Here is a 13,920-nt window from a genome sequence, read left to right on the forward strand (position 1 = left end):
TAATTTGCTTGATCTCTAGAGAGAGAAAGAAGAGAGAGAGAGAGAGAGAGAGAGAGAGAGAGAGAGAGATGCAGCAAAGAAAGTGAAGGGGAAGAAGTGAGAGTGAGCGAGTGAGCGAGTGAGTCAGTCTTGAGAGTGTGTGGCAAGTGAGAGAAATGCCAAACCAAAGGAGAGAGACAACTCGTAGGATATTTGCTGGAGCCGCTTAGGTTAGGCTTAAAACCGCGTTATTTTTATTTCTTTATTTATTTGGTGATTTATTTATTTTTTTTTTTTAAACACCCCTCAACGTTGAGTTTGATAAGAATTTTGGAGCCATTTTTTACTTTTTGAATTTTAAAAATTTTCACTTTATTTTTAAATTTTAATTGTTCTCATTTAGGTCCCGTTCGTTTCATCGACTCAAGTTTAAAATTTGAGTTTTGCTGCAATAAAAAGCTCTCAGAAACAGTCATATCTAACTTTTTTACTACAGTAAAAAATTCTCACATGAAGTCGCATCTCAACTCGAATTAAAAACTCAAATCAACGAACTAAACATGCCCTTAATCATTTTTGTTATAATTTCAGTTTATTAATAGAGAGTTAAGTGTAACTTAAGCGTTAAGTGTAGTCATGTAGTTTTTATCTGTTTCTTTTTAACAGAAATCTAAACAGAAATACCACGTGACTGCATTATTCTCTTTCTTTCTATCTATTTTTCACAGAAATTACAATAGAAGGGGTTAACTAAGTGGAAACAATTCAAAATTTAATGGGTAAAATGAGAGTTTTTAAAATTCAAATGGCAAATTGAGAATGATCTTAAAATTTATGGGCATCAGTGATAATAATCCTTTGATCAAACATGTTTATATTAATTATAAAAAATAAGCGGAGAGCTAGACCAGGAAAAATAAATTAGTTATAGTTCTCTATTTTTAACTGTCATATATGTATTAAAATTGTATGTTTTGTAAGCTTTTTTAATCTAATATGATTTTAACTTAATCTAATGAAAAAAACTGACACTACTGATGGGTCAGGCCTATTAAAGAAACTCCCAAAAAAGAATGTGATAATAAGCTTTTAAGAGAATGTAATAAATAGTAAATTTATGAAATTAAATTAAATAAATAGTAAAATTTAAAATTATTTAAAATAAATAGCAGTTTATCACGTAATTATTTTATTTACAATTAATAAAATATTTTTTATATAAATTTTCTTTTTACGGTAGTTAAAATTTTTTTTTTCATGTAAATTACCACGTAAATTATTATTTACTGATTGTAACGACATATTTACACAATAAATTATCAATATATTTACATAATTTACTATTATTTATTTTAAATAATTTTAAAATATGATATTCGCTTAATTTAATTTTAAAATTATGATTTCTCCTATTATTTTTTCTCCTCACATGTTCACGAAGACGGGGTGTCAAAATTTTAACAATCAAATAGTAAAAAGAAGGAAACTCACGAACCTTCGAAATAAAAAAAAATTCCCAATGAGTTTCTATTCAAACGGTCCTTTTTTTTTTCACAACTCAAAATTTCTTTTATTTCAGTATTTTTCATAAATTATAAATTTAACATTTTTATTACAATATTTTCTTTAAAAAAAATTGACATCATCTCAAGCCCCGTTCACTTCGCTGATTCGAGTTTAGAATTTGAGTTGAGATGTGACTTTATGTGAGAGCTTTTTACTGTAGCAAAAAAGTTAGATGTGATTGTTTATGAGAGCTTTTTACTGTAGAAAAACTCAAATTCTAAACTCGAATCAGCGAAATGAACAGGACCTCAATTTATCGATTGGATTGCTCTGGTTCAATTGGATCTCTTCGTTAGAGGCGAGACAACCATACGAAACAACTGAAAAAACAGATAAGTCTCCAAATTGTTTATTTCTTTATAAAATAAAAATAAAAATAAAAAACTCCAAATGATTTCGGTTACGCCCTCTCTTTTCGTCCACAGAACCCCGACCTCCTACTTCTTCTTCACCACCACCATTACTACCAGACGATCAAAACCCAGCTTTCCCGCTCTGTCAGTTTGGTCCTCGTCGTCGCCGTCGGGTCTCTATGAGATCGCCGACAAGTCGGAGAAGCGCCAAGAGCTCGGGTCGGAGCTCTACTCGTCGGCGCCGTTCCCGGAGATCAAGGCGGCGAAGCGGGTGGTGCTGGTGAGGCATGGGCAGAGCACGTGGAATGAGGAAGGAAGGATCCAAGGGAGCTCCGACTTCTCGGTTCTCACCAATAAAGGCGAGGCTCAGGCCGAGACCTCCCGCCAAATGCTCATCGATGATTCCTTCGACGTTTGCTTCTCCAGGTTTTCTGTTCTCTTCGATTTCTTCTTTTTGTCTTTTATTTTCAACTAGTTTTGCCATAGGATTTCAACTTCCCTTTAAGATTGTCCTCGTATCCCTACTTGAACTGTTGAAGTTCGTATTCTCATTTGGACTTAACTACTGACGGGAAATTAGTAATATCGGTAACGTTTTTTTTTGGAATTCGATTTGACTTTTTCCTTTTGCATTTGTTTTGTTTGGCGAAAGCACAATTAATAAGTATTTTGTTTACTATTTACAAAATGCTCGTAATCTCTGTCATAAGGTGATCGTTAACTTTTTTTCCCGATGACTTTTTTTTTTTTTTTTTTTAATGTCATTGATTTCAAAAGGTTTGTCTAAATTTTGAGCTATTAAAATTTGTATGAAGCTCCTAATTGGAGTTTTTCTCAACTTGGAGTAAGCTACAAAGTGGTCCTTTGTTTAATAAGGTGTTAAATTCAAGCGTCTATGGATTAGAGTTTGGTAGCCTTGGTTCCATGTAAAGTGGGTCCTTATACTTGGTGAGTATATTTATGTTGGCATGTCCGAGGATTGTAGCAAGAGCACTATCATGCATTAGTCTTTTTTCCTTGGCATGTAATGTAATATTGTAATTGTCTAGTTCTGATCATATTTCCATTGTATATTGTTCCTTTTTTTTTTGTGTGTTTTAACCCATGATAATGTAGGTTTGATAGCTGAGGATGTATAGTGTTTTTTCTCTCTCAATTATTTTTATTTTTATTTTGGGGTGTGCGAGTGACTTGATCTACAATTTCAACTATACTTTTCTTTGCCTCAGTCCTCTTTTACGATCAAGGAGAACTGCTGAAATCATATGGGGAAGCCGTAATGAGGAGATACTTACTGATCCTGATTTGAGAGAAATCGACCTGTATTCCTTTCAAGTAAGCCTTTTTTTGGTTTAAACATTTCTTCTATGCATGGCATCAATGTAACTTTACGATTTGATATTCTAATTGGTTGCTTTTTGGGGAATTTTGTTTCTTTAGGGGCTTTTAAAGCATGAAGGGAAAGCAAAATTTGGCGAAGCTTTTCGACAATGGCAGGTAGATGCTGCGAATTTCAACATCGATGGTCATTATCCAGTGAGAGAATTGTGGGCTCGTGCTAGAAATTGCTGGAACAAAATACTTGCACATGAGGGCGGGTCCATTCTTGTGGTTGCTCACAATGCTGTTAATCAGGCTCTTGTTGCAACTGCTATTGGTACTATTCTTTTCTGTGCTGCATCACTTTGTGGCTGTATAGAAAAATTGTTTTTCGGATGTAGTTTTGAGCATGTTGCTCCTTTAAATTTTTTTCTGTTTTACCTTCTCAACAATCAGGATTAGGAACGAAGTACTTCAGGATATTGCTTCAGAGTAATTGTGGAGTGAGTGTGCTGGATTTCACTCCTCGACTTGAGGTTGGATCACCGCTTATTTGTCTCAATCGTCTGAATCAGGTATATTGTTTTCTTTGCTGACAAAGATTTACAGTTAAAAGTTTGATACCTTATGAAGAAAAGGTAAAACCACAAATGACAATCTTAAGGGTTTAATTGGCTAAATCCAGGACACGACTTTCCAAATGCTTTTCTCAGGAAGCTGAAGGATAATTTTCTCAACTGTTTTATCACACCAAGATTGTTATGATATGTTATGCAGACACCGAATTCACCCGTGGCTGGTGGAAGTTTTGGAGGAAGGAAAACCAGCAAGAGGATCATACTTGTGTGTCATGGATCCACCCTGACAAATACAGAGGTTCAAAAAGGGCAGCTAAGAAAGTGCATTTTAGTTTTTGTCTGTTCTTCCATCATAATTTTTATGCAATGCAATGACTTGAAAAAAGAATGTGCTTGGGCTTCCATTTTCATCTGTTTTTGAAATTTTTTTGACGTTGTGAAATTTATAGAAGAAGTATGATTATTCATTCTGGGCGAGCTAACTTTTATAATAGGTAGTGAGGTGAGGACTAACTATGGATTACGTTTCTTTTCCAATAATGGTGTTACAATGTAGCTGTTAATTTGTCATTCAAAACTCAATTCAACAGTTGAAATTTGAGATATTTAGACTTGTAATCCCAATGCACATAGACAAGTTTGGAATATTTAATGATGGTGATGTATGTATTGAAACTACAAGATAATTAACTAGTTTCTGTAACTGCAACCTTGTATAGCTAGAGAGTGACAACGAATTTGTGCACACACTAAATCGTTTCCGAAATCTTTTATAAATAACGGGATTCCAAACTTCCCTCGATGTCGAACAGGCTAGCTCTCATTTTTCTGAGGATCAAACAATGAACATGCTTGGAGTTATACAGGTAAAGGATTTAGATGTATTTCTGTGTTCTTATGCTCCTTTTACCATGTCATCTGATCCGAATCTGACATGCTACTGTGGAGATATGACAGTCCCAAAAGACTGCTGAGCTACTTCTTGATTTGAAAGTTAGTTCCATTGTTAGCAGTCCAAAGAAAGCTTGTGTACAAACAGCAATAGCCATCTCCAGTGTAAGCTGAAGCTGATCCTTAATTTTCTCACGTCCATTGCGACATCACATACTCTCGAATGCAAAATCATATATTCACGTGAAATGGCTGATTAGGTTCTTCTGTCAAGTTCATCACAAGTTGAGTTAATTGCAGGTACAAGAAGCTGCAGATTGCTTGGGTGCCGACTGTGTGCCTCGCTATGTGGAAATGAAGCAGTTGGGGAACCTTAATGTTGAAAGCATCCTTCAGCAAGTGAAGAAGGCAAGATATCTAAACTTATTCCAGAGTCAACCCGTTTCTAGTTGATTTTTCTTTTTGTGGGGTCCAAATAATGTATTGAGTCAAATTTGGGATCTGGCCTAACGATGGAAACATTTTGCATAAGTATCCATTATCGTTAGTGTTCTTGCAGATGACGGCCGTGCTGGAGGATTTATCAGTGTAGTTTATAATCTTTCTTTTTCTAACAGGATTCCAATGTGGTCTCAAGCCTTCAGCCCGGTTCGTTAAATGGGTTTGAGGACACGGTCCTCTCAGCGGTCTGGGATCAATCGGAACAGGCTTGGCAGTATTTGCTTAAGGAACTAGCTAGTGGAATTGAACAAGAAAGAATTGTTGTTGTTGTTGGCGATCCTGCTATTCACATAGCGCTTTTGGCACACTGTCTAAATCTGACGAAGGAATGGGTGGGATCATTTCATCTCGATGATGGAAGCATCAGTGTCGTCGATTTTCCCGATGGCCCTGCCGGTGGAGGTGTTATCCGATGCATAAACTATACTGCTCATTTAGGGAGATGGTCAATACCCATCACAAGATCAACAGTGGATGATGAAGAGTTCTAGATTATAAATACTTGTGAAAAAGGCCATTTAAATAAAGTGCTTATTATCTACCTGAAAAATCCACATAGATTTTCACACTTGAGGAACAAACAATGAGGTTGAAAAAAAAGAAAGAAAAAAAAAAGATCTATGCCTTTTGGAAGGTTACAATTTATGCAAACTAATATAGTAGATTGCATGAATGTACATTCATGGTGAAAACCAGCTTATTTCCTTCCCTGCGAAACATATGAGATCAGCTCTCTGAGAGTTTTTTTAAAAAGAAAATTAGATATCATTTTTTCAATTGTATAAAGTTTTTCATTATGTGAAGTAGAATTAAAATATAAGAGCAATTACTCTTTGGGGAAACAATAACTATAAAAAAGGGGCATATGCAAAGCATATGTAAAAGTAAGACGCAAGTATTATTAATTTTTTAAGTTGTGTAGGTGTTGCTTTTGTAATAAAACAAGAAATACTTTGGGGCGTTTTGTGAGAAAACAATGAGTTCATTCTTATCCTATAAAACTCGAATGATACTTTTCAAACAAGAATTCTTTGGCTCCAAAAAAAAAAAAAAAAAAAAAAAAAACCCAAAAAAAAAAGGAAAAAAAAACCCAAAGGAAAAAATTTTAGACTTTTTGTTTTTTGTTTTTAATGTTAAAAGGAGAAGGAATGGTTAACAAAATTAATACAAAATATCTTTGACTTATAGCAATACGTTTGTGTGTGCGAATTTTTTTTTTCCTAAGATACTCGCGTCTGTATAAGATTTTGAATTAATTTAATTTCACAAATAGTACTTGAGGTCTACACTCAATTTCATTTTAATTCTTGACTTTTAAAACATCTAACAGCTAGTGTCTGAGGTTTTACTCTATTTTAGTTTCGATCCTTCTGTTAGTTAAGTGTTAAATATTTGAGGGAAATCTGTAAAAATTAGAAACATCTAAAACTTAGAGCCTAAAACAATATAAAAACAAAAGTCAATTTCCTAGACAGCCTTTAATTTACACAGATTCCGTCAAATATCTAGAATGACCGAAATTCAAGCACAATAAAATCTAAGAAACTAATTGTGGTACAATTTAAAAATCACGAACTAAAACAAGAATGAGAGTAAGGGCATGTTTGGTTCATGGATTCATAATTCTGATTTTTAAAATTTAATTTTTTTTTGAGAGAAAAACACTATAGAGAACCACGAATCATGATTCAGAATCAGTATCGGATACATGAAACAAACATCTCCTAAATCTTTAGGAACACTTGCGGAAATAACCCTAATATTTTAGCTTGAGGAATTAACCCTAATATTTTAGCATGTAATTTTTTATGTAGAGGGTTAGCTTGGATACGGGGCAATATGCTAGAATGACTATCCAACAAAGTGAAATTAACAAAATGACCTTCTTCTATTTTTTATGAAGAAAGATATTTACTCATTCTTTGTAAAAAGATGTTATTTTGTAAATAAAAATTTTTAAAAAGTTATTTTACTAATAAAACTTTTCAAAAGAGTTATTTTTACAAAGGCCTCGGATACGGCAGTTTCACATGGCATCAGCATTTGAGATGTCAATTTTGCATTTGTCCAATAAATTTATCAAAGACAAAAATTAATTCATTTTGTACTGCAACTTGGTGGAGAGTGGAGAAGACACACAAATACTTAAAATACAAAATATCATCGTGCCTCTCGCGTGTTTTTGATATTAGACAAATTGAAAACTCAACTAACGAAATATATATATATATTATATTTATAATAGCTTACACATGAAATATATGAATCCCCAACCTTGGCGTGCAAGCCATTTTTTTTTTCCCAAACATTCAATTAAACTCAGGTCAAGGGTGGTTTTTTTTTTTTTCTATTTTAATTTGCTCACTGCAGGCCCAACAAATTTATTTTATTATAGAGAAATAGTAAAAAATAGGCCAATATGAAAAGTTTAAGAAAGTATATAGACCAATTTTTAGTTATAGAAATTAATAGGCCATAACTTGTTAAGTTATGATTCATAACCATATAAGTTATGTACAAACTTATCAAGTTATGGTTCATAGTCAGACAAGTTATGGACAATTATGGACAATAACTTGTCAAGTTATGGTTCATAACTAGACAAGTTATGGACGAAAACAGTAATTTGGCCTATTTATTAACTTATGTAAACTATTGACCTATTAATTTTAATTCATCTCAAGTCTTGGCATATTTCCCTCTTTCTCCCTTTATTATATATATTACGGAAATAGTAGAAATTAGGTCAATATGAAAAGCTTAAGTATATAGGCAAATTTTTAGTTATAGAAATTAATAGGCCATAACTTGTCAAGTTATGGTTCATAACCAGATAAGTTATGGATAAACTTGTCAAGTTATGGTTCATAGCCAGACAAGTTATGGACAAAAATCGTCCATAACTTGTCAAGTTATGATTCATAACCATACAAGTTATGGACGAAAATAATAATTTGGCCTATTTATTAACTTATGTAAACTATTGGCCTATTAATTTTAATTCATCTCAAGTCTTAGCTTATTTTTCTCTTTCTCTATTTCGAGTTTACAATTTCATTACTTTAAGGTTAAGACTCCGTTTATTTCACTAATTTGATTTTATAATTTGAGTTTTGTTACAGTAAAAAGCTCTTAGAAATAGTCACATCTAACTTTTTTGTTACAGTAAAAAACTCTCACATAAAGTCACATTTCAATTCGAATTAGTGAACTAAACGGGCCATAAGTATATACAGTATGTCCCTTTGAAAGCAACTGCGCAGTTTCATGACATCTTTGAGAGTTTTTTTGTAAATATTTCTAACAAACCACAAACAGCGTAAGCAGCGCTCCACTTGGTAATCTAATTTAAAAAATTAGGATCAACGTGTGTGTGTGTGTGTATATATATATATAAAAATTAGGATCAACGTGTGTGTGTGTATATATATATATATATATATATATATATATGAATGTATGTGTTAATATATATATACACACACATATGCACGTATAAAAACATGCGCGAATCTCATCAATGAAAGTAACTCAAAATTTAGAATATAGCAACTATTGTAGGTCTCCTAGGGACCAAATGGTACCTACGGGCTACAACTAGTATACGTTAACTGTAGAAGTTAAATGGATTCACCAAAAAACTTTAGAAGTTAAAAACATGCGCGAATGTGTTTAGTATAAGGATTCGTATCATAATTTATTGTAATATTTTTTTTATAAAAAATACACATAAATTAAAAATAATTCTTAATAATGATTTGAATTCATGAAATTCGTATTTATATTCTCATTAATACGCGTGACAAAAAGATATTTTTTTACCACCCAAAAAAAGGAAAAAATTCGCTGTAACAACGAATTTCAAATTTGCCGCTATGTGTCTATATTGATTAGGCTATCTATAGCGACATGGTGCTTTTTCTAGCCGCGAGAATAAGCCCTTTTTTTTTTTTTTTTTTTTCCGGAAGATAAACCCTTTTTTTTTTTTTTTTTTTTTTTTTCTGTAGTGCTACCATTAATATGCAAGGTTTCTTCTTCCCAACTTCGACCGCAATACATGATCATGTTCGAGAATTAAAAAAAAAATGTTAACAAATAGATTACATATTAAAATATTCATATATCTTAACCATTGATATTTATGCTGATGCTTATGTTTTGGAATTGAGAGTGCATAAAAGATAAAAAGGGATGGGAAAAAAAAGAAGCAAAAGGAGGGTTTTTTCCCCTCAATAATAATGCTTAATTATATGTCCTCGCTTTTATTCATAATGTTTTCGGAGTAGGAGTTGGTGGGTCTAAGTTTAGGATTTTTAACACAATTGTCTTTGAATTTATCACGGTTTAGTAAATTATTTTCAGAAATTTTAATTTTGACAATCAACTCTCTAAATATGTTCAATTGTTGCATTTAGACACATTTAAGTAACGGCGGTTAAATTTTAAACAAAATTAGTCATGTGAACTGCATGTGGATATTTTAAAGGGCATTTTAGTAAAATGATCATTTATATGTTGTAAAAAATAATTAAATTAAGAAAAAAAAATAAAAAAATAAAAATGTCATATGTAAAAAAAAACATACCTACAAATAAATTAGAAAACCAAATCAACAACACACTAAATCAAGAATACAACTGATTTTAAGATTCAAAGTTTAATTTGTCAAAATTAAAAGCTCATGGTGCATTATGTAAAACCTGAATAGTTTAGGGTGCAACAATACAATTTACTCAAAAATTATTTGGATGGTTGAGATTAAAATATTTAAAGATAATTGCTGAGATTAGTTTAGGGCTATAAAACCGATTCTACCCTTTTAAGAATCCCACATATGACTTGCACATGGTTAATTCCGTCCAAAATTTAAAAACCGTTACTTAAATGTTTCTAATTGCAACGATTGAACAAGTTCAGAAAGTTGATTGTCAAAATTAAAAATTCAAGAAGCAACTTACTAAACGACGACAAATTTAGAAAGCAAATTTATTAAAAAAACCCTCTAAATTTAAGTGGGGTCAACTTTTACTATCGTAATAATCATTCCCCGTTGCCAATATAAATTTTTAGTGGACGCTTAGTTCATGGATTCAGAATCACAATTCAGAATTATTCTCAATTTACGTGTATTTTTTGTGAGAGAAAATACTGTAACGAATTATGAATCATGATTCGAATCAGGGTACGAATCTCCTAACTAAACAACCTATTCGTTACTTACAAAAATAGAAGAAAAAAGATCTCCATGTTTAGGAGGGGGAAAAAAAAGAAGGAAGAACTAAAGAAGCAGAAAAGAAAAATCAGACTAAAAAATTTTTCCCATCACGTATCCACTACTAGCCACCAAGATAACAATCTAGATTTCCCTGATTGACCGGCAAAAAAAAAAATCTTGCCAAATTTTTTTCAATCTCTTATTTTGTCAAATGATGGAATTTTAACAACCGGAACAATCATAAGATTTGAATTTGGCAGCTTGGCTTCCCAAGTTGGTAATAGAAGAATTACTTACCACTATATCAAAGATCCAGTGACAAAATTTCCATGAATTTTGATAGAGATTTTTTAAGTGTAACCAATAATAATATATATTATTAATCAACAAAGACCAAGGCAATAGAATTAAAAGCGAATCCACGAACATGTTACCAATAGTTATGGTATCCTGACCAGGTCCAACTTTTTGTTTTTTTCTTTGCCTTTTTTCTTTGGTGTTTTATTTTTATTTTAAGTTCCTGATATGAACTGGCAAAAGTGATTAAAGAAGGCGAGGCAAAGCTTGAAGGTTTCAGCCTCAAGCCTTCCATTTCTTTCCTCTCTTATGAGGTGCTGATTTTAAGGTGAGAGAGAGAGAGAGAAGAGAGAGAGAGAGAGAGAGAAAATCACATATTAAACATATCATATGCGCTTGTCAGAAACCTGGATTTCTTTGCCTGCTCCTTCCCCTCCTAATTATCTTCCTCTGAGCTTCCTCCTTAAGAAACGCCAAAAAAAAGAAAGAAAGAAAAGAAGAAAGAAAGAAAAGTTGAAGCAAAACGACAGTTCTAAAAGTTTCACTCAAATCCTCTATTCCTGTCAATTTCCAAACCTTCTTCTATTCCTTCATTTCTTCTCACTACAAGCCAAATCAGAACAAATCCCATTTCTTCAAAACCTTCAAAAATTTTTTTTTTTTTTGGGGTTATATTTCACAATGAGAGACATTATTGTTTCTTGTTTCAGCGAAAACGCCATAAATGTGTCTCACCCTTCATGTTCTAGCTACTCAAACACCAATTGCATCTCTCCAAGCCAGAGTCCTTGCGTCCAAAACGCAGTGACTTCAATCTACAAAATCATTCTCTCAAACCAGAACGTTTTCTCGGTGAAAGTCGCTTGGTGCAAAAACAACTCCGTCCAAGGCCTAAGCATAAACTTGGGCGACGACCCGTTGTCGACCTTGAAGCTGAACATCAATTCCCGTTTGTTCAGAAAGAAGAAGGGAACGAAGGCTTTCGATTCGGGCCACTCGAAGGTAGAGATTTTCTGGGATCTCTCCAACGCCAAGTTCGAACAAAATCCCGAACCCGTCGAGGGGTTTTACGTCGTAATCGTGTTGGATTCCGAGATTGGCCTGGTTTTGGGTGACATGGCTGACGAAGCTCTGTTGAAAAAGCTCAAAACGAATTACGTGAACAACAAACCAGTTGGCATTGCCAGAGCCTCTCTGGTTTCAAGACAAGAGCACTGTTCGGGGATTAACACGCTTTATTCGACCAAGGCTAGGTTCTGTGAAACTGGGATTACTCATGAGATTTTGATCAAATGCAGCGGCGACAATGAAGGGCTGAAACATCCGGTTTTGTCGGTGAGTATCGATAAGAAGACTGTGATTCGTGTGAAGAGGCTGCAGTGGAATTTTAGAGGGAATCAGACGATTTTTGTTGATGGATTGCTTGTTGATCTGCTTTGGGATGTTCATGATTGGTTCTTCAATAATCCTGCTTCTTCTTCTTCTTCTTCTTCTTCTGGTTATGCTGTGTTTATGTTCAGGACGAGAAGTGGAATGGACAGCAGGCTTTGGTTGGAGGAGAAATTGGCTCAGAAAGAGCACGACAGACTTGAGTTCTCTCTCCTGATCTATGCATGTAAGAGCTTGCAATGAACAACTTGACTCTTTTTTTAGTCTAGTTCTTTTGTTTTGATTCTATGTTGTCTTCTTTTTTTCTTTTTTTTTTTTAAATTTCCCTTTCTGCTTGAAAGGAAAATAGATACAACTAATTCAATTTGTTAAAATTTGTTATATGAGAAGAAAGTAATTCAAGTTCAAAAATGTGAATTGTGGATAGACAAATTTGGAAACTTTCTCTGTTTGTATATCTCTCTCTATCAATAACTTTCTCTGTTTACCATTTGACCACTTTATAATTTCATTCCTTTTCCTCCCTCTCCTCTCAGTTTTATATGATTAATTAGTTATAACTAATTAATTCACTCCCAGATAAACGATAATAATGAATTTTCTTGTTTGACAAGTACAATAATAGGCAAGAGATGCTTGATTAATTGGTATTTTTAACTTGAGCTTGATTTTATTTTATTTTTTTTACTTAAATACGATAAAATTTCTTCATTAACTATGAAGAAGACAATATTGCTTTTAAATTGGAAAAAGAAAAGACAAAACATCTTTCTTCCTTTTCCCTATTTAGTGAATGTCTGAATGATCATCTTCATGAACTAATGGATTTTCTCTTCCATCTTGTCCCCTATTTAGCATATGATTGGTTAGTTAGGAAACTTGTAGTGCTTCTTTCATTAATGAGGGAAAAGAAAGATCCAAGTAATGTCACACTCAGTAGCATGGCAAGCCATTGTTGAGTATTGTCAGGCTTGACTTGGTTGGCCAAGTCACCAAAACCCACAAACAAATAAGTATAACATTGTCATTTTTTTCTTTTATTTTTATTTTTATTTTTTGCTTTATTTGTTATGAGTATTTATGGCATGGTATGAAAATTTAGACTTTTATTTTTGCTTTATTTGTTATGAGTATTTATGGCATGGTATGAAAATTTAGAATACTCAGAGTTTTATCAAAATTGTGTTAAATTTATGGTCTCGTTTAGTTCGTGTATTCGAGTTGAGATGTGATTTTATGTGAGAGAAAAAATTAAATGTGATTTTTTATAAGAGTTTTTAACTATAGTAAAATTGGAATTGGTGAAATAAACGAGGCTTTAGAGTATCTTTTCCCTCCTTACTATAAAATTTTGAATTCGATAGAGTACAAAAAAAAAAAAAAAGAAAAAAAAAAGAGGTAGAGGACAATTCTAAATATGAATATTGGTTTTACCTTCATGCTCATGTCCTACTAATGAATATTGGTTTCACCTCACAGATGCATGTTTCTTACCTGAAAAGTCCCTTTGAAGTAATCAAATGAGTTTTTCAAATTCTCCTTTTTTTTCATGTTTTTAAAAAAGAACACAGGGTTTTTTTTTTTCTCTTCAAAATTATATCCAGCATTTTGTGATATCAAATTATATGACTTCATATTTTGGATTGTATCATATTTATACTTTCAGATTTTTAATTTATGCCCAATTCACATCTTTTAACCACAAAATGAGCTAAACATCCATAAAGAAATGAGAATATGAATAAGAAATAAAAATTAAAAAGCGTGAAGGATATTTGGATTAATTGTACAGTCAAAAACAACCTTTGACCGAAAAAGGTAAGGTTTTAAC

At 32.6% G+C, this 13,920-nt stretch overlaps 2 protein-coding genes across 2 annotated transcripts; both read left to right on the forward strand.

Annotated features, from left to right (window-relative positions):
- Positions 1-1,851: 1,851 nt before the first annotated feature.
- Positions 1,852-5,839, forward strand: LOC21392329 (probable 2-carboxy-D-arabinitol-1-phosphatase). Its single transcript, XM_024163491.1, has 9 exons — positions 1,852-2,324; positions 3,128-3,233; positions 3,339-3,555; positions 3,675-3,793; positions 3,996-4,094; positions 4,609-4,662; positions 4,754-4,852; positions 4,988-5,095; positions 5,305-5,839. The coding sequence occupies exons 1-9, from the start codon at positions 1,936-1,938 to the stop codon at positions 5,677-5,679; spliced, it is 1,566 nt and encodes a 521-aa protein (XP_024019259.1). The 5' UTR covers positions 1,852-1,935; the 3' UTR covers positions 5,680-5,839.
- Positions 5,840-10,972: 5,133 nt separating this feature from the next.
- LOC21392330 lies at positions 10,973-12,332 on the forward strand. The gene has a single exon (XM_010094897.2). It carries the CDS (start codon positions 11,091-11,093, stop codon positions 12,330-12,332), a length of 1,242 nt encoding a protein of 413 aa, XP_010093199.2. The 5' UTR covers positions 10,973-11,090.
- Positions 12,333-13,920: the final 1,588 nt, after the last annotated feature.

This window comes from Morus notabilis, unplaced genomic scaffold, assembly GCF_000414095.1.
Source record: "Morus notabilis unplaced genomic scaffold, ASM41409v2 Scaffold507, whole genome shotgun sequence".
NCBI classification, from domain to species: domain Eukaryota; kingdom Viridiplantae; phylum Streptophyta; class Magnoliopsida; order Rosales; family Moraceae; genus Morus; species Morus notabilis.

Bases quoted from the DNA above. Each gene is read 5' to 3' on its own strand.
- LOC21392329 (XM_024163491.1), top strand. From the start codon at position 1,936: ATGATTTCGGTTACGCCCTCTCTTTTCGTCCACAGAACCCCGACCTCC. The intron at 2,325-3,127 runs GTTTTCTGTTCT...TCTTTGCCTCAG, and splicing joins TTCGACGTTTGCTTCTCCAG to TCCTCTTTTACGATCAAGGA. The intron at 3,556-3,674 runs GTACTATTCTTT...CTCAACAATCAG, and splicing joins TCTTGTTGCAACTGCTATTG to GATTAGGAACGAAGTACTTC.
- LOC21392330 (XM_010094897.2), top strand. From the start codon at position 11,091: ATGCGCTTGTCAGAAACCTGGATTTCTTTGCCTGCTCCTTCCCCTCCT.